General features: G+C 38.5%; 1 protein-coding gene across 1 annotated transcript in view; it reads right to left on the bottom strand.

Moving 5' to 3' along the window:
- LTBP1 (latent transforming growth factor beta binding protein 1) overlaps window positions 1-24,222 on the bottom strand; it is a 188,567-nt gene that overhangs the window by 138,886 nt on the left and 25,459 nt on the right. Inside the window, exon 4 of the mRNA XM_031504314.2 lies at window positions 343-518. Coding sequence (XP_031360174.2) covers window positions 343-518 — 176 coding nt within the window. The remainder of the gene's footprint in view (window positions 1-342; window positions 519-24,222) is intronic.

The following is a 24,222-nucleotide window of genomic DNA, read 5'->3' as shown; positions in this document are numbered from 1 at the left end:
ATCCATTATACTGACACTGACTACACTCATAGATGCGCCTATTCTAGCAAAGCATTCACAAAGCACCCTTTTCTGAAGAAAAAACTATTATCTAGAAATAATGATACATTTTCCACAGTGAATCAGGTTAAATATTTTTTCTCATCCACGAAATCCATTTTGTTTCTCCACAAAATGCTGAATATTGAAGCATTTGCTAATCTAAGAATTCTCACGTATAGTTGTTTTGACCTTTCTCTGTCTTCAAGTGCTACTGCAGAAAATGTCAAGATCTTAAAAAATCAGGGAGTGGGGGCTTTGTTGCGGGAGAGAAGGCAGTATGCTTTTTGTACTTGTACTCACATCGCAAGGGTGATGCAGGTTGATCCTGGCCCAGTCTCAGTGGTAATGAGCCCTCAGTGGACTGCTCTCCTGAAATCACCTTTTTTACTGGATAATATTTGGGTTTAATCACATATTCCTGTGTTTGGCCATGATGAAGATTCATCATTAATGTCTGAGATGAAAGGGGTATCATCCTGTTTTGGAAAGAGATAGAAAAGACAGAACAATGTAAGAATTAATAAATTAGACTTAGAAATTACTTGTAAAAAATTGAAGACAAATTCAACTGTACTCCAAATTCTCAAAATGCAGCTTGGGAAACCTGCTACCTTACAAGTAAGCATCTAATTTTCCAAGCATTTAGCACCCTCATTGTCTTGTCAGCTCAAACACCTAAGAAAGACTACAGGAATTACATAACTGTCATGGTTTGACACTGGCACAATGCCAGTGCCCCCATGAAAATGCAATCTCTCAATTGAATGCTGTGAAATAAAATCGAGAACAGAGCAAAGCAGGACCAAGCTTAATAACAGAAAGAAAATTTTATTAAGCTACTACTATAAAAGGAAAAAAAAAGGAAAAAAAAAAATCACACAAAGCTCAAAATTAAAACCTTGCAAAGCATTCCTTGCATTCCTCCTCCCACCACCCAACTCCAACAAACCACAGCGAGACACAATCTGGACCCCAATCAGGTTTCCACCCTCCAGACAATCGATACTCAGTCCATCGAGGGAACAGAGTCTCTCCTGTGCCACAGACCCCCAAGAAACACAGCTCCACATCCTGTGTTTCCATGTCACACATGGCACCGCCCGGAGAAAAAGTTTGCCATGGTGACCCTTCTCCTTTCCATGCACAGTGCTCTCACCACCAATGCATGGATGGACAGATGCTTTTAGGATTTTTCCTTTCAAGGATGCCCTGCCAAGAGGAGGGAAAAAAACAACAGTTCAGTTTTTCATTTTTTTGGACCACAGTCCCCCCCTCATTTTCCCCTGGGGCTGAGGGTCCAAGAACAGAGATCTTCTTCTCTTCTCCTTCTTTGAGGACAGGGGGCACCACCACAAACCCCCTACTTTTCTCTGTTCACTCTACTTCTGTCTTTTCCCAGCTGAAGCAGGTCTCTTGGCTCACTGGCATCCTCCTAAAATACAGTCTCTCTTGGAGGAGAAAAATCGATTCAGTCTATGGCTAACAAGGAAAAGTCCAGCCAAAAAACCACTCCGTCATATCCTCCCACCTAGAATTTCTCCTTCTAACATCCCAGGGTCCAAGCTATCTCTCTTCCTCTCATTCAAATCAAGGAGGGGAAAAATTTCATAAAGCATTCATTTCTCAAGGAAGGGTTAAAAGTCCCGACTCCCTGGCTGGCTCTCTGTCCGGATTCTCCAGCTCCCACAGGCAGCTGGGCACCTTGTGGCCCCCCCGCTCTTCTCCTTCCCCATGATGAACTGCTGATAAAAACTGCTGCTGCTGTTTCTTGCTCTCTCCAGAGAGAGAGACTCTGGGGGGGAACGGAGACATCCCAGATTTCTCCACCCTTCCATCTGCAGGGGCCAGCCCGGTTCCAGCCCCTCCACCCTTGGGCCCACCTCAGTCAGGCCATGGGCCTTCCCCTCCCCACCCAGCCACGGCCAGGCAGGGGAGAGGCTGCACTGCGGCTGACCGGAACCAAAGAGAGCGAGTTCTCCTGGGAATTCTGCTTTTAACCCCTCTGTGTTCTCAGAGGCGTGTCCATCTTCAATTGGTCAATATTCAAATTGACCTCTTCCTTCCAAGAAAATACTTTTTCTGTGTCAAACCACGACACTAACTTTCTTTTTGACATGGCAAGAGAATTATCATGGACAGCTCAGAAAATAGGGATGAACAGGGAAAAGCCCTGATCAAAATGAAATGCAGCACAAATTTGTTAACAAACAGAGCTTTCCAGGCAGGTCAGAGAAGCAGTGAGACATGCAAACCTTATTCCATTTCTTACAAAGGTATATTAAGTAGAACCTAAACCCTTCCCCTTCTGTTCCCAGAAATCACTCCCCTCTTCACCATATCTCATATCTAGCAAAAGAGCAAAGTGCTACTCCTCTTCCCCTTTTTCAGACTGCTTCCCACCTAATCACAAGGTTTGTGTCCCAGAGTCACATTGCTTTGCCCGTCCACTTTGTCTTTGCCTGCACTATTGAACATCTCTGACAAATGTCCTATAACCACAAGTGTCCCATAACCACATGGCCTCCCTTAACAACAAAGCCATTTTCCTTTCCTGCTGAACAAGGAGATTCCTTCAAGCTCAGGATTCTCTGACTGTTAATCCTGACTCATATGGTTACATTCCTCCCTATGACCTTAGCTTGTCACTGCACAAGGCCTTACCAACTTTCAATAACAATTCCCTTCTCTCCCTATCAAAAAACACATGGTTATTTAGCAAGCATCAGCAGTAGGAATAATTTCTTCACTAACAAACTGGCCTTCACTCTTCCAGCAATTTATAAGGCAGCAGATTGGCCAGCTCTTAGCCACATGCAGTGAAACTGCAAGCTGCTTTGGGGCCCCAAGGCTGAAGAATCCCATCACCTAGCAAGTAATAACACACTTTAAAAATAACAACCTTACTGATAACACACCTTCAAGGAGCCATAGCTAGTACAGACAAGACACTCCTTGGAGAGTAGAATCAATTACTAACCTAATAACAGTGGCAATCAGGACTACATAATCCTTTGCTCAAATAAAGGCATACAGAGTGGAATGCTGTAAGCCTCCTTTACTTCATTCTCTGCTGAGGATCTGTAACTATTTTGGTCTTCAAAAATGGAGGAAATAGGGAAAAAAGTTATGGGATTTGAAACCATCATCCGTCAGAGCCACAGTTCTGCAGGGTAAATAACTGTCCTCTGAGAATAAGTCATGAACCCTATATTAAAAAGGACAGCTGGTCAGCACCTTCCCCACAGAGGAGACTGCAGAGTTTCAGCTAAGAACTTAGATGACTACTGCATTGTTTTCTGACATATGGAGTCTAAGCCAGCCCCTATCTCCAAAGCAATGCCTAACTCCTTGGTCATGTTATTCAAGATTCTTGCTAACTGCTGTAGCCAATGGATTTGTGGATAGAACAAACAATGGGGTTTTGTTCTACACAGATGCTCTTTTTCTCAAACTGATCCAAATTAACAAGAGCATTCATTAATAGTGACATTCTAAGCCTCACATGTAGAACAGAAACATAACTGCTCAGGCTATCTCCAAGTCAATATTTCTAATACAGTACTTACACAGTCTCATTACATTCACTAGAAGTCCTTTTGCCAGACTAAGAGAAAATACTGTATTTTTTATGTTGTCTTTAGGGCTTCTACCAGAAGATCAAAAGAGAGACTTCACTGCTATTGAAGGTCAGGCTTGGAATTCAAAACAGTCTGATAAGAAGTATGACTGGGAAACCCTCAGCCTGAGATAAAGCTAAAGTCGTTGCCTTCAGTACTGCTTACATATGAATTTCATTTTTTCGAAGAATCACTGCAATCACTCCTGTACAACCTCTTTTTCCCTAATGGATCCCATTTGATGCCTACACATAAGGACATCCATTCCTGGTTTTACACACAGAAGAGTGTCTATACTGAATGGAGAAGTAGAACTTAACAGCAGAGATCAAAATACTAAATACAGACGCTGTCATTTAAGTGGCTGAGCATTTTCTGTCAAGGTTATAATCAGTTGTAAAGCATTACAGAATCCCAAAATGGTTAAGGTTGGAAGGGACCATTGGTGGGGTCAACTTCTGCTCAAGCAAGTCTTCCTTATGATCTCTTATTAGCAGTCCCCTAAATACGTTTGCTGCCCTCTCCTCAAACCCGCACCCAGAGCTCCCCATCTCTCTTGACCTGAGGAGCCCAGGACTGGACTCAGCACTCCAGATGTGCCTCACCAGGGCTGGGCAGAGGGGCAGGATCACCTCCCTTGAGCTGCTGGCAGTGCCCTTCCTAATGCACCCAGGATTCCATTGGCCTTCTTGGCCACAAGGACACACTGCTGGCTCATGGATGGCTTGTTGCTCACTATGACCCCCAGGTCCTCCTCCACAGAGCTGCTTTCCAGCAGGTCAGCCCCCCGCCTGTGCTGGTACAGGACCCTTCATTTGCTTTTGAACTTCAGAAAGGATGGGCAGTTCTTCTCTGCCCCTCCTCTAGCCTGTCAGGATCCTTCTGCACAGCACTCTGGGATATCAGCCAGAGATATTTTCCCAATTTTGTGTCATCAGTGAACTTGCTGAGGAGGCATCTACCCCTTCATCCAACTCACTGATGAATGAGTGAACAGTATGGAACCTGGTCAAGTCTTCTGCCATTCAGCCATTTCTCAAACCACCTCACTGTCTGCTCCTCCAGTCTGCACCTCCCAAGTTTGCCTATAAGGATGTTGTGAGAGACAGTGTTGAAATGCTTGGTGAAGTCCAGGAAGAAAATATTCACTCCTCTCCCCTCATCCATCCAGGTAGTTTTGTTACTGTAGAAGACAATTGGGTTGGTTGAGCATGATTTACCTTTAGTGAATCCATGCTGACTATTCCTGCTCACTTTCTGGTCTGCCACAGTTAAAGATGGCCTTCAGAACAAGGCGCTCCATTACATTTCCAGAGACTGAGGTGAGGTAGTTACCCAGGCACTCCTTCTTGCCCTTTTTGAGGGCAGAGGTGACATTTGCTTTCTTCTAGTCCTCAAGCACCACTTCTGACTGCTATGACCTTTCAAAGATGACCATGAGTGGCTAGCTATAATGTCTGCCATCTCTCTCAGCCCTCATGGATGCATCCCATCATGGCCCATGGACTTGTTGATGTTAAGTTTGCCTAGGTGATCTCTAACCCAAGCCTTCTTGACGAAGCAGAAGTCTTCCTTTCACCATTCCTTTAAGGTCTGGTCTTGTCAGTGAAGACTGATGGAAAGAAGGCATTCAGTAATTCTGCCTTCTTTGTATTCTCTATTACCAGAGTCCCCACTTCATTTAAAAACAGGCCCACATTTTCCTTAATTTTCTATTTGTTATTGATGTATTTTCTTCCTGTACTTGATATCCTTGGTCAGGTTTTTAATTCCAGATGGGCCTCAGCCTTCCTTGTTGCATTTCTGCATAATCTGACAACACCTCTACTTATGTTTCAAGTGTTCTGTCCCTGCTTCCTTCTCATGTGCATCTCTCATTTGTGCTGGGGTACTGACAGGGGTTCCATATTCATCCATGCAGGTCTCTTGCCCATTTTGGTCAATTTCTTGCTCATAAGGATGCACCATTTTTGAGTCCTAAAAAAAAAAAATCCTTGAATATTGACCAGTTGCTGGAAGAATCCAACTGTCTTGGATCTTTCTTCCCTGAAGGCACATTCCAATGATATTTGTCAAAAAAAAGTTCCTGAATAGGCTAAAGTTAACTCTCTGGAAGTCCAGGGTTGCAATCTTAATTGCTGCCCCTCTTCCTTCGTGTAAGGTACTGAGCTCCACCATGTCCTGGTCACTGTAGCCAAGGCTGGCCCAATCTTCACGTGTTCAACCAGGCCTTCCTTGTTTCTTCGTATTAGGTCCTTTTATTTGTATTTACCCTTTATCTTGCCACATATCCAACCACACTGAAGTCCAACTGTCAACCTACTAAAATCCATCATAACACTTGAAATTATATTTAAAAAAAAAAAAATTTTTAAAATGCAACAACACACCATACCACACCAAAATCATGAATGCCATATGTTGGAGGCTGAAAGCTTAACCACTAAACTCGAATTTACAAAAGTTGCCTCTTCCTTCCTTCTCAGGTATTATAACTTAGTTTGTATTAAATATTAATGTTAATAAATTACTGCTAAGACAGCTTTGTTTTCTAAGAGTGGCTTACTCAGTACTACACAGGAAAGCTGTAAACTTCATCAATCCAATTCTTTAAAAGGAAACACTTCCTCATGATATGCAAGTTGTTAAATTTTTGTTTCAATGCAGACTAAACCACCTAATCTAAATCACCAAGTTATCTGCTTACAATAATCGCACAAAACCAAAGTTAAGACTTGTCTAGGCCCTTTTTCTTAAACAATTATACTCAGCTTTGATTATCTTGGTATATAACTGACATTAGCTTAATAAACTTGACAAAAACTTCCCATTGCTTAAGTGTACACCAGGCAGATAAACAAATGTCTAACTTCATCTTCAAGAAACGAACAATATGATAAATAGTAATAAGGTTACAAGAGCACTACAGAGGAAGAAGGAACATTTTCAGCTATCATGCAAAAGAAAGCTCTCGATTGATAAACCAGAGAAAGAATGTGATGTATCAGAATAACTCTAGCAAGCAGAAATAAGATCGACAACATTTGGCATGAAAAGTACTGTCTAGACTAAACTAAGACAGATCTCACTCAGGTTGCTTTCTTTATTTTATTTACTGAAAGCCTGATGCTCCCATGCCTGGCTCCTAGATAGCAACATTTCAGAAAATATGAATTGTTAACACTGCTGCTTCATGAACGTACAAATTACTTCCTTCTTCATTATTTCCTCCCAAAGTCACAATGAAATATCAAAAGGAGAAAAAAACTAGTATTTTCTAAAACTATGAGATAATAAAGAAAATATGCAGGCCAGGCCAGTTCAAAAGGCATGGAAATAGAACTAACCCCCTACCCTACCGTAAATTGTTAAAATTCAGTTGCTAGTTCAGTCTGACCTTTGCCAGCTGTTTCCTCCTTCCACTGCTTCTCTAATTTTTTTTTTTTTTTTAACGATACATGAAAAGGTTTAACTTCCCAGGTGATGATGAACAGATGGGATTTCTCCAAAGCCCTTTACAATATCATACCCATCGTTAATCAAATATGGCCTATTTTACAAAGTCCTACCAGTAACCAAACATAAAAGAGAAACATTCAGCTTTTCTTTATTTTCACCATTGCAAAAGATCTGCAAAAAATTGATTTTATGCGCAAACATGTATTTTTAGGGCATATTAAAAAGCTCTGTCCTTGAAATACAGGGCAAACACTGCAAAACAACCACTGAGACCTGCTTGTCCTACAAGAACAACCCTACAACATTGCATTAATATCTTCTTTATAAAACTGCCTTGATTTATATCTTTGCAATACAGTTTTTCCCCAGGCAAAATTTTGCAAAGACAGTAGTTTGGATATGACTAAATAGCTTTCAAATAATACCATCAAGCTATTAATTTCTACTTTTTCTACCACCTTAAAGAGGTAGAATATTATTTATAATATAAAAAATATCTTATTCAATTATAATCAAATTGATAATGAAATACAACAAATTTTAATAAAGATATTCAATCTACACCAAGATAAAAAGGGTAAAAAGGAATTCAAAGTTGTTTATAAAGGTTCACACAGAAATGTGAAACATTAACTTTTATCCACATGTACCAGTTTTGCCCCTCTTATATGTAATTTCTGTGGTAAAAGCCTTGTCCAAGATACTTTCAGGGATTATCTAACTCCTAAGTGATTGCTCATAAAGTGATTGCTTGTATTCGCAGGCTCAACTGAATTGTTCACTGGTTGGATCCCATTTGCCAGCATAACCTGGTGTAAGCTCTGTGAAACAAAACTCTCTGAAAAGAGCCCAACTATGACTTAAGTTTTTACATACAACACAAACTGAAATGTGTAGATAACAAACATTCTCCCAGGTCTCTACAGAAATATGCTGAGTTTTCCAGAATCACAAGCAATGATTCATTTTCTAGATGTCAAAAGCACAAAGAGCTCTTAAGGCAAGAGAAATGTATCTGATGGTTAAATATTCAGATGCAGAGCAACAGTAGAGATGCTTAGTGGCACAAGTTGAAGGAAGCTACAGATCTTGCAAGTTATGCAACAGCAGGCAAGCACTCCTCATGTAATACAGCATTCAAATATTAAATTTGAAGAACATTCCTTCTGTAAAAACTTAAAACTATAAGTGTTAATTCTATCAGTAAAAAAAAGGCAATTTTTACCTACTGCATCTTTTCATTGAAAGAGGTATAAAAATTTGCTCCACCCTACTCCCAAAGTGCCATCAAGATACAAGTGACACCAATTTTTAAAAACTCTTCTTGTAGTATTAAGTATCCTAAACCACCATTAAAGAAACAGTCTGCATTAAGGCTAGAAAAGTCTGAGACAATGATGAGCACAAACCAGCTGAGTCTGTCCCACATTAACAGCAATTCACAAACTTCCCTTTTTACCACTCACCAAAGGAACAACTAGGAGTCACAAATTATTTGTTACCTCATGCATACTTTCACTAACACTTAACCCATGAAGTCTTCACAAATCCAGATGAATTAATTTGACATCTGGATTATTCTGTATAGATTTTCAGCCATAGCTGTATCTTCAACATTCCAGACACCTCTTATCATTGAAGCTCAAGGAGGCAAAAAAGAAAAAAAACTCCACAACAGAAAACCTACATGCTGACTTGTTCTTGTTACTCTGCTTTTATTGGTTAACTCTCCATTTTGAGGTTTTTTGTTGTAATTTTCCAGGATGCTACATTGATAATACTACAGTCAGCTAAGATATTTTGTCACTATCAAACTCAGCTTTTAAAAGAGTGGCTGCTAATGTCACCAACATCTGCAGCAAGAAATTGCCCTTCAAGCATCCACTATGTTGCAGCACTGGGTCAAGATGAAATTTGCTAGTTAGCAGCAGACTTACTTAACCACAGCACTCTGTCATTTCAATATAGTCCCTTCTGTAAATTCAAGTATGTTTTTCCCTTTCCCATTTCACATTATATTTTCTACAGAAAAATTGTTTCCATAATACTAGTGGCATCTTATACTGACACTGTAAAAAGAAGTTACTTGGATCAAGACATATTAACTAGTGATAATTTCTAATCTGTCAACTCGTGAGACAGACTTTGGTATTAGAAAAGCATGTTAAAATGAAAACTAAAAATAGAAACAAACTCCCACAATGGATGTTATACAATAAAGGCAACTGAGCACAGCTGCTGTGAAGCAAAACCATGCATCACTAATCTACTCAAATTCCTGAGTGTGGAAAATAGCAGGCTCCAGCACGGTGTAGATTAATGGAGGCAGAGATCTCTGAAGTTTGCTCTTGAGGAAAGAGGTTTATTGGGGGTGCAGAAGGTTCTGCCTCATGCTCCCAGGCACAGCACGTGGCCGAGCCTGAGAGGGTGGGGAGGGGAGAGACAGAAGGATGCTCAAGGAGAGGGGAAGCTCCAAGAGAGGGGAGGAGGTTCCAAGAGGGGAGGAAGTTCCAAGAGACCACGCGGCCCCTCAAAGCCTCCTTATCAAGGGGCTCCGAGGTGGGTTGGGATGAGGCATATCCAACGGGGTTGCATATACTAATGTTTTAGGGGAGGGTACAGAGGTGCGGGGTGAACCATACATCTTTTGGGGGGTGGGATGGAACAGTCCATTTCACCCCAGGATCCATCCGTAGGCAGGGGCATAGTCCGGCTAGCTGGGAGAACTGTTCTCATCCCAATGTATTATTTATGAACAATTATATTTATCTATCATCTGCAACACCTGAGCATGTTAAACAAGAGACAAAGGAGACAAAGAATCTAGTAGGTTGATGTGATTTATTTGAAATTTGAATAGAACTTTGAAAATTTATATTACAAGAGACTACTAAGAAATCTTAGATTATTAAACAGTGCTGTAAGCTTAAAATGGGCAATTATACGGAACATAAAAGATTCATTTTCTTGAATATGTAGTAATTATAATATTTCCTTTTGAAGTTTATTAACATTTACATCGTTTGATAATACCTCAATTCAGGTTAATAAGTAACTTAAAACTGTATACAATTTTGTTACAGTAGTTCAGAAAAACCTCAATTATTATTTTGTCTTCCAGACTAGCAATTATATTCACGCAAGATAAATGCTCTCCAGGAATATACTTATATCCTTGCCTGAATTAAGCAGAAATCTCTCATTTAGGAATATAATACCAAAATAGAGGTAAAAATGCTAGCAAAGAGCTGAAAACCTTGGCCTGTCTTTCATATTCTAACAGATTCATTAATGATTATGAAAAACATAAATGCAAAGAGCAAATAACTACCCCATCAAGTTTTTGCAAAGATGCAGATGGAATAGAAAAAAATATTTCTTACTACTGCTTGTTATGCCTAGAAAATATTTTAGAAGTATGATCTTGCTAGCATAAACCAAGTTTCTCAGGAGTAAGATATAAAGGAATACATCATAGGTTTATAACCTTTTTATAAACTAGACCTATGTACAAGTAGGCAAATACACAAACCCCCAAGACAATTAATGGTGGCTAGACAAGAAGACGTGAAGACTCTGAGTACCTGGACTGCAGAGGAAATTGAGCACTGATGAACAGGACAATATGCATCAGAAGCAACCAAGCACATGCCACACACGTAAATGACATCTCTGATGACTGCAGCCAAACAACCAAGAGACTCTCATCAGCCCAAAGTTTCCAGCGTACAGAATTGGATCAAAAGATAAAACTCAAAGCATTACTAAGGTGCAAAGAGCTGAGGCAAAATAACAAGGAAGGCTTTTAAAGGCATTGATATTCATAAATCTAAGAGTGTTCAGAAAGGGCACAGGCAGGGAAAAGCCTGACTGCAATTCCAGAGAAAATTCTTTAGGGAATACATGAGAGAAAGACACAAAATAACCCTAATTAAAAATTAACGGCAGTAAGTTCTAGACTAAAAAAATAAATACTTTTTCCACATAATGCATAATCAGAACTATGACAAGATATAATTGATCATTATTACTTTCAAGAGTGCCAGTGTAATCGTTCATGACAAAACCTCAAATTTGATTGAGATCAGTGAAAGTCAGAAATCCTTATGCTTAAGGATATCGGTTTCCTAACATCAGAAAAAATGTAAACAGACCTTACTTTCCTCCTGCTTAAGAAGTGTCAAGTGTGCAAGTTGGAGCACTTTATCCCTCTGTAATACATACTGATTTCTTACATAAGCAACTACTAGCAGATGTATACAATACTGACTTTGCCCAAGTACTATACACAAGAAGTGCTCATAGGAGAACAAATTATGTCGGCACGTTTGAGAGGGAAAATGGTCACTGCACATTAGGAATCTTCACCACATTAACTGAAGGCTTTCTAAATATACTTGACAAGAAGTATAATTTATGATGAACAAGCCTTGAGAATTTCAAGACTAAATCCAGATTCCATGTTCAATATGTGTATTCATCAGCAGAAGCTTTTTCTGGTATATGAAATCAGCAGTAAGAAGCTCTGACAGACTGTACTGGCTACAGGATATGCCCCCTGAAACACCATAAGGGCTGCTCTTCCTAAGTTACAGCACAAAATTTAGCAATCCTAAAGATGGAGGGCCAGAAAAAGCCCAAACCCCAAAGTTTACCCAAGTCCTCCACAACAGTCACATAAATTCAAGTGATGAAACAATGGCAAGCTTCCTACCACATATGGGAAGTCTGGAAATGATGCATGACAAGAAGAGAAGTACACGTTGTGCTGTACTCCAGAGATTGAAAAGATTAGTGATGAAAAGTTTTGGACATAGAAATAATATTTGCATTAGGCCAAGAATATGTTTAACATCTAAGTTTTCAGATGTATAATTAGTTTCTTACCTGAACTAGATAAACAACTCATATGATCTATTTCTTCATACCACAAAATTGAGCAATAAAGACATGTTAAGTCACCACCAAAATGGAATGCTTCCAGCTGTGGGCAGAACTAGAGAAAGAGGGGACAGCTACACTTATCAACAGCCTAATTTTGGGGTAAAGGAACTTCAAAAACCTTGCAACATATATACACAAATATTTTGAACATAACATTACACAAAAAAAGATTTTCTAATTAATTAGGATAGTAAACTTATGCAGGATCAGAGGGCAGCAACTTCAAAAATTGTTAGTGAATTGTAGTTTGTTGAATTTCAGCCAAATAACATTTTATTCACTAAAAATACATATATATGGTGCATTATAACTATGGGTTCATCATCATGTATTTTTAGAAAAACAACATCCAGAGAAATAGTTTGTGCCTACATCCTTTTTGTGTTAGTACAAGGTCCCTGATGTAAAAGGGTCACTTTAGTAGAGCTAAAGAACAGACTAAACATAACAGAACTGATAAAGCACTTATTCACTCTCATGAACCAAGACATTTCTCTGCAGAGAGAACCTTGACTAAGAACCTTGACAACAGATTAAAGTCAACATGCTTTATTTATACTTCTATTAGAGATACCATTAAAAAAAAATCAAACTCTACCACAATGCTATTTATCAGCTTATCAAGCTTGTTTCATAATGGAGACCAACTATGGTAAATTTTAGCTACATGACTAATCACTTTAAGACTTAATAGGAGCATTTTAGGAGTATTTCTGTATTGGCTTAGTGTCCCAGCATCAGGAGAGATACAACATATTCCTTTTCATTTCAGACATTAAAAAAAGAAAAAGTTTTGTACATCAACAGTAGCTGTTGGCGTACATAGACCACTGCAACATTTCATACAGCTAGCAAATCTAAAAACAGCATGCAAGGAATCTAGATTTAAAAATAGGCCAGTTTTCCTAATTTACTTGCTTAATTTAATACTGCCTTAAAAAGACTGGCTGCTTGAAAACTGTCTTAAAATAATTATTCAGAAAGCAAACCTAGAAAATATAAAGACAATAATATTTTTGTCTGAGAAGTGTTCATGATTTTCAGCAACAATTACAGGGCTGAAAGTGAGTGTAGATTTCAATTCAGTAGTGCCTCACCCCTCCCCCCCCCCACTGTTAATGGGCCCAACAAATGCTATAATTATGAGTACTATCATAATTATGCCCTTGCTTTATTTCTAAAATAATTAGGTAAAAGGTAAGATTTTCTAGTGCATCAAGGTCAAGGACAAAAGTTAAACTGTATGAAATTCTCATTTTTCCTACTGACAGTGCTCTACTGAGCCATACAGATTGCTTCAGAGACAGAGAAGTTTGCATAGAATAGGCACACATTTTTTCTTTTTCACTTCTCCATCTGTCAAAGATCTACATCACCATCTAATAAGAGATTGCAGAGATTTTTACAGTGAAAGGTTGGTACACAGCTTGGTCCATACACAAAAGAAAACCAAACAGTTTAACTGGTCTTCATACAAGCTGTTTTCCCATACACTAGTATAAAATCCTGATTTAACTGAAGTCAACAGCAGAACTCTGATTTATTTAATTTCTGGCCATGATATCATCCCAGGACTTTGTTACTTATCAGACACAGCTTTGCATCCCTGGACTTTAAACCTGTAGATGCTACATTCAGTGCTCTTTACTCTGCCTTGGAATGCCAAAGCAGAGATTCCTTGTGGTTCCTAGCTCTAGTTCCTAAAACCCACATTTGTCACCCTGGAAGACAGTGAAATGCAAACAAACATAAAGAGCACTGTATCCCTGACTTCAGCCCATGATCAATACAGGGATAGGGTATGTGAAAACAATCTAATTCATTATTATAAAAATAAGTCCACCTACAGTTCAAATTCAGCTTGCAAGAAAGCAGCTATGAAGCATTTCTAACATACGGCTGAAGCAACAATGTCTGGAGGAACTTGGATCTCCTATTCCAAACCACTCTGCCTACTTACAAAAAAAAAAAAAAATTAAAAAAAAAAAAAAAATATACTGTGACCAAAAGCCCAGACTGCATTCCAGAGGTCTAGGAATAGCTTGTTTTCCTATTTGCATTTGATACATTTGAAGTCTGTGAGGCATTCCTCTGGTTTTTAAGGATGTCTCCGATTTCTCCTCAAAAAGTCACTTTTCTTTTTTCTCTACATGTAAAATTTTTATTTCCTTAGAACTACAGGCAACGTTATATGAAATATTTTTCATAGTCATTTTTGAGAAAAAGTAATTCAATACATTCCTTCTTTCTGATACCGTCCCAGTCCTTAGTGCAATATACCAAATATTTATACACAACACCAGGCATTTATTTTAAGTTGCTGAATCCTGAGACTTAAAGGCTCAGGCTATACACAGGCATAACAGTAAACCACATTTGACAATACTTATATTTCTCCCTGTTGCATAAGGGACAACTTATAAGCATCAGCTGAATGCTGTCATTCCAGCAAGTCTAAACTATAAAAAGGACAGGTTATATAGCGTTTGAAATTACATCCTTAGGGTTCAATTTAGAATCTTCTCCTCACATTCTTTTGATTTGTGTGCTTCGTTATTGAAATTGTCTATTAGAGTTCTTTTTCTATCCTCATCAATGAGTTCAAAGAAATACATGCTTGAACTCCTAAATATATTAAAATTAAATTACCTTTAAACATCCAGTGACTGCTTAGCAAACCAGAAAAAGCAAACTGCACTTCTGGAAATAGTACATTATTTAGCTAGGGAACTGCATGCATAATGAATCACAAAATAAACACATCTAATTAAAGAATACCACCAATATATATTTCATATCATTTGAATTTTTAAAGCTATTTATTCATCACAGTAACATAGAAACAAAAATCAATTTAAAAACTGAAAGTAGGTATTTCTTAATTATTTGTTTTAAATGTTTTCATGACATACTGTTTATGCTTTTCATTTTCTACGGGGGAAAATAAAAGAAAAAAGCAAACAATTATGCACCTTTCACAAAGAAACAATTCAGATGTACAATTTACCTCTAGAAACTCATTTTTTTAGGGTATAATTTGCAAGAGCATGTGTTATAATTAAGTTTATTAACTTGAAAAATTTAAATATAGCATTACCCTCTAGAATTCTATTACTGAATTCTGAAAATTAAAATTTAGTTTCAATGGAACTGAAAAACCATCCTTTATTTGGCCATATTTTTGGCTCCACAGAAAAGGATAAAATTATTCTGTTACTCAAAGAGGCATCCTAATTATAAAACAGATCAGAATTTGTATTTTCAAGTAGGATGATTGGCAATGACAGCTTCTTGCCAAAACGAATAGAAAACTCACTCTTCAAAATATTTGCATAGACGAATATACGTTGACTCACTAAACTGATGAAACAACCTCATGAACATACTAAGGCAGACAACCTGCAAACAAAATCTGCTGAGATGGTAGGAATATAAATAAATTAGTACCATCTCAGGATCACTGTTAATAGGCTGTATTTTGGAAACATTCTGTGGTGCCAGCTGGTTTGTAAATTACACAAGCTCAGCAGCAGCTTGGCTGAACTTGTTCCTCTGAATTTCTGGAAACTGGCATTCCTGCCAAAGAGACATGTTGGTTCTGCATGAGGCAAATTCACCTCTACCTTGCTAAAGCAACCAGGATGTCAGAAAAATCTGGATTGTACTATGAAACCGACATTACGCATTCCCAGGCCACTTCACTAATTTGAATCACGATGATACCGAGCACATTCTTCCCGTTTCCAGCACTTGAATGTTCCTGTAACTGACGGGTATTTCTCAACACTTTCTGAGGTTTTTTGGCAGTAGTTACTGCTCAGTGCTATTTTTGGAAACTCCTGCAATAAATGCCATAGGCACCCACTCTTATACATTTAATGATGAAAAAAAGTAGCTGTTTGGAATCCATGGGCTTAACACACTACTTTTGAACAGAGTGAAAGATGGAGCGGTTGCTACTTATCTCCAGTACTTTAAACTCAGTACTTTGAACTCAGCTTATTCAAATGCCTTCTTTCTCCCAGCTGCTCACATCCATAACCAATGAGCAAACACTCTCAGCTCCACTGCGCACAGCCTGAGACAGGAGGCTGGAATGATGAAGGCCCTGGCTCTGTCTGCCGTTCCAGCTGACTAGAAGTGACCCAAGTCCTGCGCTCCCTACTGCAGTCTGCCACGTGGAGATTGGCTCCTATCTGAGGTGGGACATGGCTGAATCACCCACATTCACTTCTCAAACCTGCAGCTTGGGGAGATGCCCAGAAATGGATTGGTGAAAGACCCCCACTTCATTCCAGCCATGGGGAGGTACCAGAAGCATCCTGCACACAGAGATGGCTTACCTAACCACCCTGCTCAGGATAATGATAGGTGACTACTGATTCTGTTAGGTAGGCAGCTGACAATCCTCTGCTGCCAGTATCAGCCTCACAACAGAACAAAATGGGACTAGGGGCTGGAAATTAAACACAAGGTTGGGAGCAGGAAAAAGGCAAAAAGTTCCACACAGGAGACATAATACACCACTGTTATTTGGCTTTGGATTTTCATAAGCAGAGCTGTCTTCCTGACCTGCAATTTTTAGAGCCTGCTGCTTCTTAGCTTATAAGAAGTTTTATCTTATACAGAGTTCTACATATATGGAAATAGAAACTGTTAGAGTCTTGTTTTCATAATTAAAGCAATCTAGTTACAGCAAAATATCTCCTGTGCATACTTGTTATCAAAGAGCAGCTTTTTTTATTCAGCTTGACTCTTGATACAGCACAAATATACTTAACAATTAGTCAAGAAATATCCCAACTATCTTCCTTGACAGAAATAAAGATAAAATGCACCAAGCACCTGAAAAAATATCTGATTTCAAACTACAGGACACACAGCAATTTCCTACTATAATTAATCAGTTGGATGTTGAGAGTATTTTGATTGTCAAAGTACCCTTAAATTTGTTCGTGCTCTCTGTTCTGTAACTCACACCACAAGTTGCTGTAATTCTTAGTTGCTCTTGTTCTGTACTATATGAATCTCTGCAGTTTCCCAGTTGTGAATGCTATATTAATAACTGTGAAATACCACACAACAGTAAACAGTATTTTATAACAACATACCAAAGGGTAAAATTTGGGCTGTACTTCTAGCCATAACTACTTTTTCTGCCTAGTGTAGTTAACAACTTCAGTTCTTAACTACAGCTTCTGTGAATGCCAAAATATTCTGTATGAGTCTGACACAGAGTACTGCATGCAAACTGCAATTATTTAATTTTACTAAATTATAAAACAATTTCAAAAACCAATAACAATAAATATAGCACACAACAAATGCAACTGATTTAAACTATATAGGATATTGGGGTTTTCTGGTTTCATTTGGTTTTTCCCCCAATAACATAGGAGGGAATGGGAGAAAGAGAAGCAGAAGGGATCAGAAAAGCCAAGAGCTGACATTTGAATTTTACAATAAAGGCACTACTACTTCCTCAATTCTCTCCAACAAGTTTGAAAATTCAATGCTTTCAGAAGACAACCACTGTAATTCATAATTTAATTGAATCTAAAACTATTTATGTGAATTTTGTAGCCCCAGCCAAAAGCAGCTATGGTTCTTCATAGCACATGTTTAAGAGAAGAGCACAAATAATGTGTCAAGCATGCTAAAAGTTGACAAATAAGCCTTTTCTAACAAACTACCATGTTAAAAAGATTTTAAGAACACATGCATACTGTTTTCTGTATAGTTAGGAAAGCTAATAAATCTGTATTGAATGACTAACTGCATTATACTCTATGTACCTCTCAGGGTCTGGGTGTCGAGGTGACCCCGAGAATGTAAAAGACCTTGTTCCCCAGCCTGCAGAGCCAAAGAAGAAGTCTGAATACATAGGATTGTCTTCTCAAGGTTATTTTTTCTTATCTCTAACATTTTTCCTCTGACCTGCTGAGCTCTGTCTAGCAAGTCAGCCATGGCATTGTCTGCCCTCCAAGGTGGTGTTTACATTTTATACGAAAAACTACATGTAGTATGTTTACAATAATGTGCCAATACCTACCATTTATGTTAGGCAGTGTGTCTCTGCCTTAAACCAATAGAAAAGTGCCACCATCATACCAAGACATGGAGGACAAGAAGAAGGAGAAGAGGGTCAGGACACGCCCAAATCCCTCCATCTTGTCCCCTGGAACCCCATTCTAAGAGCCCCAAAATTCTACTTTTTTACCCTGTGTTAATTCAACTACCACACTACTCAAATCCTTGTGGCTTGTAATTCCTCACTCAAAGTTGGCAGTTTTTTCCACAGGCTAAAATTGAAGCCACAGGTGTTTTTGACTTCATGCCAAGGTCTCCAAGCCCCCTGCCAGGGTCTCAAGACAGCCAGGGCAGCCAGAGGGATGTCCTATGTTCCACCATGTACTGGGAGGATGTTGAATCAGAACAGCAACAACTTCTGATGTGAGTCACTGGTGTTTTCGAACTTCACAAATATATTCAAGAGACACAAACCTAGGAAAGCCACACCAAATTCAACATGTCAGGAAGCCTGACAAAAAGTATGTTCAGAGCTTATGATCTACCCCTCTCAGCTCAAAAAAATAACTCCAGGTTTGAGGTGAACTTCTTGAAATCGAAACATTTAAGGAGCCTTCCCACAGTATTTTCTATCTAGAACCATGCAGCTACCACAGACTTAACAGAAAAAAATGTGTGGCAATTAGCAGCTTTTATTGCCTCTTTGGTTTTATTCTTTTCAACTGGAAGAATCTCTCCCCCACCCCATTCAATGAGAAAATAACTACTCAAGTATTTTTTAAAATGTCATTATCTAAGAAAATGGTACTGTTCAACCATTTGTGTTAGATATGCAGTGTAAATAATATAATCTAAGAAACTGGAAATTAGGCCCATTAAACTCTGAACCTTCAAGTCTAGGTACACAACTCCTGTAGCCTTCAGGACATGTTTTATAACATACATGACACACATCTTCTGTCTTAAATGACTTAAAACTGTAATTTGGCACTCTTGGTCTTGTTTCAAAAACAAAAAGTTTCTTTACTAGATATTTTCAGCTTGGAAGAGAAAAAAAGATTCTATTTATGACTTAAAAAAAACAAACAGAAAGCTAAGAAAACAGCTGTCCTATGTTTTAAAACTCTTAACATATCTTAATCAAGATGAATATTTTGCCCATTTAAAGAAAACTAGATTAATCAGAAATGTTGTAGAGTGCCTGTGAAGTATGTCAGTTTCAAGAAGGGAGCACAGCCAATGAAAGCAATGAATGTTCATATTAAATTGAGAATAATCTAGTTTCCATAGCTACATTTTAAACAATTGCACGCTCTTATAATTTCTTAGAACAACCTTATTTACTATGAATAACATTAAAACAGCTGTTCTCAGAAAGAGCTACTTAAAAGCATTTAGAAAAAAGTACAATCATCAGCAGCAGGTGCTACTTTAAACTTTTAAAGAAGACTAATAGTGTTAGAATACAAAATAAAAGTAGATAATGCATTTACCTTTTTCATAATATTACTTGTAATAGAGTATAAGCCTTAGGCATCTCAGCCTGGATTCCAATTTTGCTATGGGAAACACTTCAGAAACACCCAGAAGTGTAGAAATTACAGTGCAAGGATCATACAGGCCACACGATCACTACAACAAGTGGGAGCTTAAGAAGAGATGCTCCAAGAGCATAACAAACATTACCAAGCGAAAATTTGTCACCAGAGCTCCCTCAGGTAATTTTCATAACTGTTTGCTTCATTTCAACACAATATAAGTAAACATCAAAAAAGCAGATAACAACTATAAAGTCTCATCCTGGTATGAATCAACTATGCATCACGTAGAAAAAGCAACATGTTACAAGACTACACACAACAATGTGATGCCACCCTGTACAGAGCGGCCTCGAGAGTGTGTAACTTCACAGAATTCAGGGTTTCCATCGACTTCTATTCACCTCAGGGGCAGTACGCCTGGGACTTTCCACTCACTTGCCTGAATAGACAGGCTGTGTGTCTCCCTCTCCTCCAAGGAGAACCTATGTGATGCCATCACTCCAAGGAGATTGCTACAGAAAGGACTGACTGACTACTCTGGAATCTTCCCAAAATTATCTCCATTACAAGGAGCACATAGAATTATCCTCTACTCTTTCAATTATAGTGGAAATTGGCAATGACTGAGAAGAATGGAAGGAGGGAAAGGGAAAAAAAATACGTAATTATATTGCTGAATTTATACGCCTCTTTTTCCTTTTACAGTCTGAAGTTCTTCAGTCTTCATCACCTGAATTCCCATTAGAAATGTTCTGACTGTACATCTGTGGGTTATATTTATTTCTAATATCACTTCCAGAAGTACATCAAAAGACAATCCAATTTAGGAATTCACTGGGTTTCTAAATAGAACATCAGAACATAAAAAGTTTAATAGATACAGCCCTCCAGGGTGCAACAGAAGGAAAACTCTTCAGGATTCAAAGTGTACTCTACAGCAAAAAGCCGCTATAAGCCAAAAAGGGGAATGGGGGGAGTTGGCTTCTTCTTAAGGATTTGCATGTGTGCAACAGCTGGAATACCCAAACAGGCATTACATAATAACAACAGAAGCTGTTCGAAGCAGTAAGGAGGCACAGCTGGAGCTGGGAATCCAGTGGCCAGTTGTCATTCAATTCAGAGCTTTGAGGTTCCAGTTCAGGAAGCAAGACAGACACCAGAACTTTTGTTCCAGTATATAAGCGTATATATGTATTTCTGCTTCACCATCATTATTAATTTGGCAGTGGCATCAATTCTACAACTATCCCTGTCCATCATGCAGAAACCAGAACAGCATCCATTTTATAGTAGTATTTAAGATCAGATTATACATCAATTGAACACAGTTTATGCCTGTTTGCTACCTTTTCCAGAAGGAGTGATGCTACTTCTCAAAGAATAGCCTGTCAAATTAGATCAGCAAGTTATCCATACCATTTCAGTCATAACAGAAGATCTCTGTGATCTGTAATTTCAATAAAAAGGAGAAAAACCCACAGCATTAGGAGTATGTTACTAGCTGCCTAAGATGATAACAGCTATCATAGTGCTATCATAGATTGTGACAGCTCTCTACCTCACTAAAGGTAGAAAGTGAGGAAACAACAGTAGTATGAAATTTCAGTTACCCCCCAAAGAACAGCACAACACTAAACCAGAATTTTTAGATGTAATTAACACCACCTTCAGGGATCAGCTCATTCAGGATTGCAGAAGAAAATAATAAAATCTTGCTTTGGCCTAACCTGTATACAGGATCCAGTTCAGATATTACTACTGAACAGATGCTTCAAGAGTAAGCAAAACAGACTTCACAACACTGAAGGTGAAAAAAACCCAAAGAGTCTCTACAGCACTTCATATTTCCAAAACAGAAGAATGAACATAAAATGGAAGTGAGCTCAAAATGTTTAATGAACTGAAAAACTGCCCAAATTTAGACCCAATTAAGAAATCTATTAAATAAACACACAGAAGGAAAGACCAAAGAAGACAGTCCCAATTAAGTCTTCTCATGTAAGCTCACAAATGCACTTAGAAAGGTTCTTATGCTTTCTCCATGAAGGATTCTCAGGATCTATTTCAGATTGAAGCACTAGAGAAGGTGGCAGAACAGACAAGAAACACCAATAGGTCATAAGACAAGGTAATTATCATACAAAACTTGTAGGAGTTAAACAAGATCCTACCTCTATTTTGTAGTGCTCTGAGCACAACAAAACCCAATAGAGAAGAATACAGTAACTTTCAATAACAAAAAAAAAAAAAAAAATACCACACCAAAATTAGATGAGTGTTAACTTTCTTTACTATTCACGTGGAACATAGGTTTTTTGTATAGTTTGTTACAATTCATGCACAGTGCCTGGAGAGGTTAATCACACGCAATAAACTCTTAAGAGACTGACTGGAATCTTGGAATCTCAACAGAGCTGTTTCCTCCCTCTTACTGTAGTGAAACTTGTTCATGTTGGCTTCCTGACAGATGAGTTGTGAATGACAGGAGAAGGGGTGGAGGATTCTCCTACAAGCATTTAGTTGATCCTTCCTTCACACTCAAGATGAAATTAGAAGTGGAAATTGTTCAACAGCATGGGCAGGCAACAGTTTCCCTGCTAGTACTCCAACACTAACCACCCTTTTCTTGCACCAAAGCTTTACTCAGGCCAGTGATGTCACACAGACACATAAAACCAATTGTTGCCATCACACAGAATAACTTTCTTCTCTTGTCTGGAATAAGCTCCGGCTGGCTTGAGAACCCTGTTGGCTCCCTACAATTTAAGTCTCTGTTTCAAAAAGATTTTATTTCTGAGAATCCTTTTTCTGTCAAAGATACTAATGAAAAGACTGAATATCCTCTAACAGCTGTTTGTGAGACCTTCACTTAACGAGAGGATAGCTAAAGTGTGGCTAAAACAAGACATTCCTGCAAAAGTAGGCTATGTCATCCAGGAACAACAATAATTTGAAGTATAGGACTGCAGCTGCATCCCCCGAGTGCCTTGCAGGCTGCTGCAGTACTGATAGCCTATATTTTCAACATTCTTTCCAAGATACCTCTCTTTTTCTGGTGGACACAAGTTCACTGTACATGCACAGTACCTGACATGGCCAGATACTACGTGGGTCTAGTCCCTTGAAAAGAGTCTGTGTGGAACTCTCAACAGAAGTGGATACTTGCAGCCTCAAAAATTTCAACCCAAACAGTTGAAGAAATCTGAAGAAACAGTGGTAGATATCACAAATATTCACATTCAAAAGGTCTTATAAACCAGTCATTAGAACAGACTGGACTTGGGCTAAACACTAAATGCTTCCTCAAGGCTGTTTGCCATAATGATCAGCCCACTTCTCACACCATTGTGAGCTAACAAGACCTATCAAATTATTAGCCCATTTTGTAATAGTCCCAGGGTTTTTTGCCTTTCACACCACACTTTAGGCCATAGTGTTTAGACCCCAGTCTACTACAACCCAATTAACAGAAAGTACACAGTCCAGCAGAGGTAACAACATATTATCTGTTAGTGTAATGGCTTAGCACTAAAATGTGCACTAGCAGTGTTCAAAAAAGACACCAAGACTGACATTATTTTAATCAAAAAATCATCTCCACATTCTCTGCCAACACAAATGATCCCAGTCCTGAAGGAGACCAGCCTTTTGAACTAAACAGTGACTTCAGCTCCTGCAGCCCAATGACTACATTTCCCTAGAATGATGAATGGAAATGCTCTTGAGGGCTGACTCAGTGCCTGGCAGCACAAAGAGATGAGTAACTACCTTTGAACCAGTTTTTGTTCTAGCACACATAGATCATACCACTGCCAAAGACTACAGAAGCAAGAGTTAACCACAGTATCAGGATCTCAAAACTCTGGTCTCAATTTACCAATAGTTGATGTCAAAGATAGTTTTAGCCTGGTGCTCCTGCACACCCTCAACTGACAGCGCAGGTCTGCATTATCAGTCCCCAAACAGATCTGATCTTCATTAGGAATTGTCCTCTTTCATGAGGACAAACTTTCAGCAGTGAAACTGTAAATTCATATGGAGTCTCTATGTACATAAGGAGACCTCTCCTTGCAGAATGCCCTACCATAATAAGAAGAAAATGTTAATTACTGTTTTAGAATTTCTAGAACAACATAATTGAATTACTATGTTGATGACTGGGATCAAGGATATCCAAAATAGCTGATCTTCCTCAAGCAATTATAAAGTACACCTAGGATGCAGTGACTGAGAAAGAGAGGCATGTACATTTTTTAATCCAGAACAAACTTTCCCAAAACTTCAATAGCAAAGCAAGAAGAACTCTAACTCATTTATTATGAGGAAAGTAAAATAATTAACTTGGTTAATGAATAAAAATTGTTCTAGAGAACTGTCAGAACTCAAAATGTCCCTCAGACATTTCTGGATGTTCCGGGCCCAGATCAGAAGCATTTCAGACCCTGGCAGGCAGCTGGAAACAGCTGTGATTTTGGATTTGAACCATGGAATGATTTACCAACCTTGCAGGAAGAACAAGAAGTCACAAAAGTTTAGATATTGTAGTAGAAGTAGTCACAAAGTAAAGGGAAGAATTTTTGAGTGCTGTA

The sequence above is a fragment of the Lonchura striata genome, chromosome 3, assembly GCF_046129695.1.
Source record: "Lonchura striata isolate bLonStr1 chromosome 3, bLonStr1.mat, whole genome shotgun sequence".
Taxonomy (NCBI): domain Eukaryota; kingdom Metazoa; phylum Chordata; class Aves; order Passeriformes; family Estrildidae; genus Lonchura; species Lonchura striata.
Note: the sequence above shows the minus strand (reverse complement) of the source record. Positions and strands in the feature narration are given on the sequence as shown.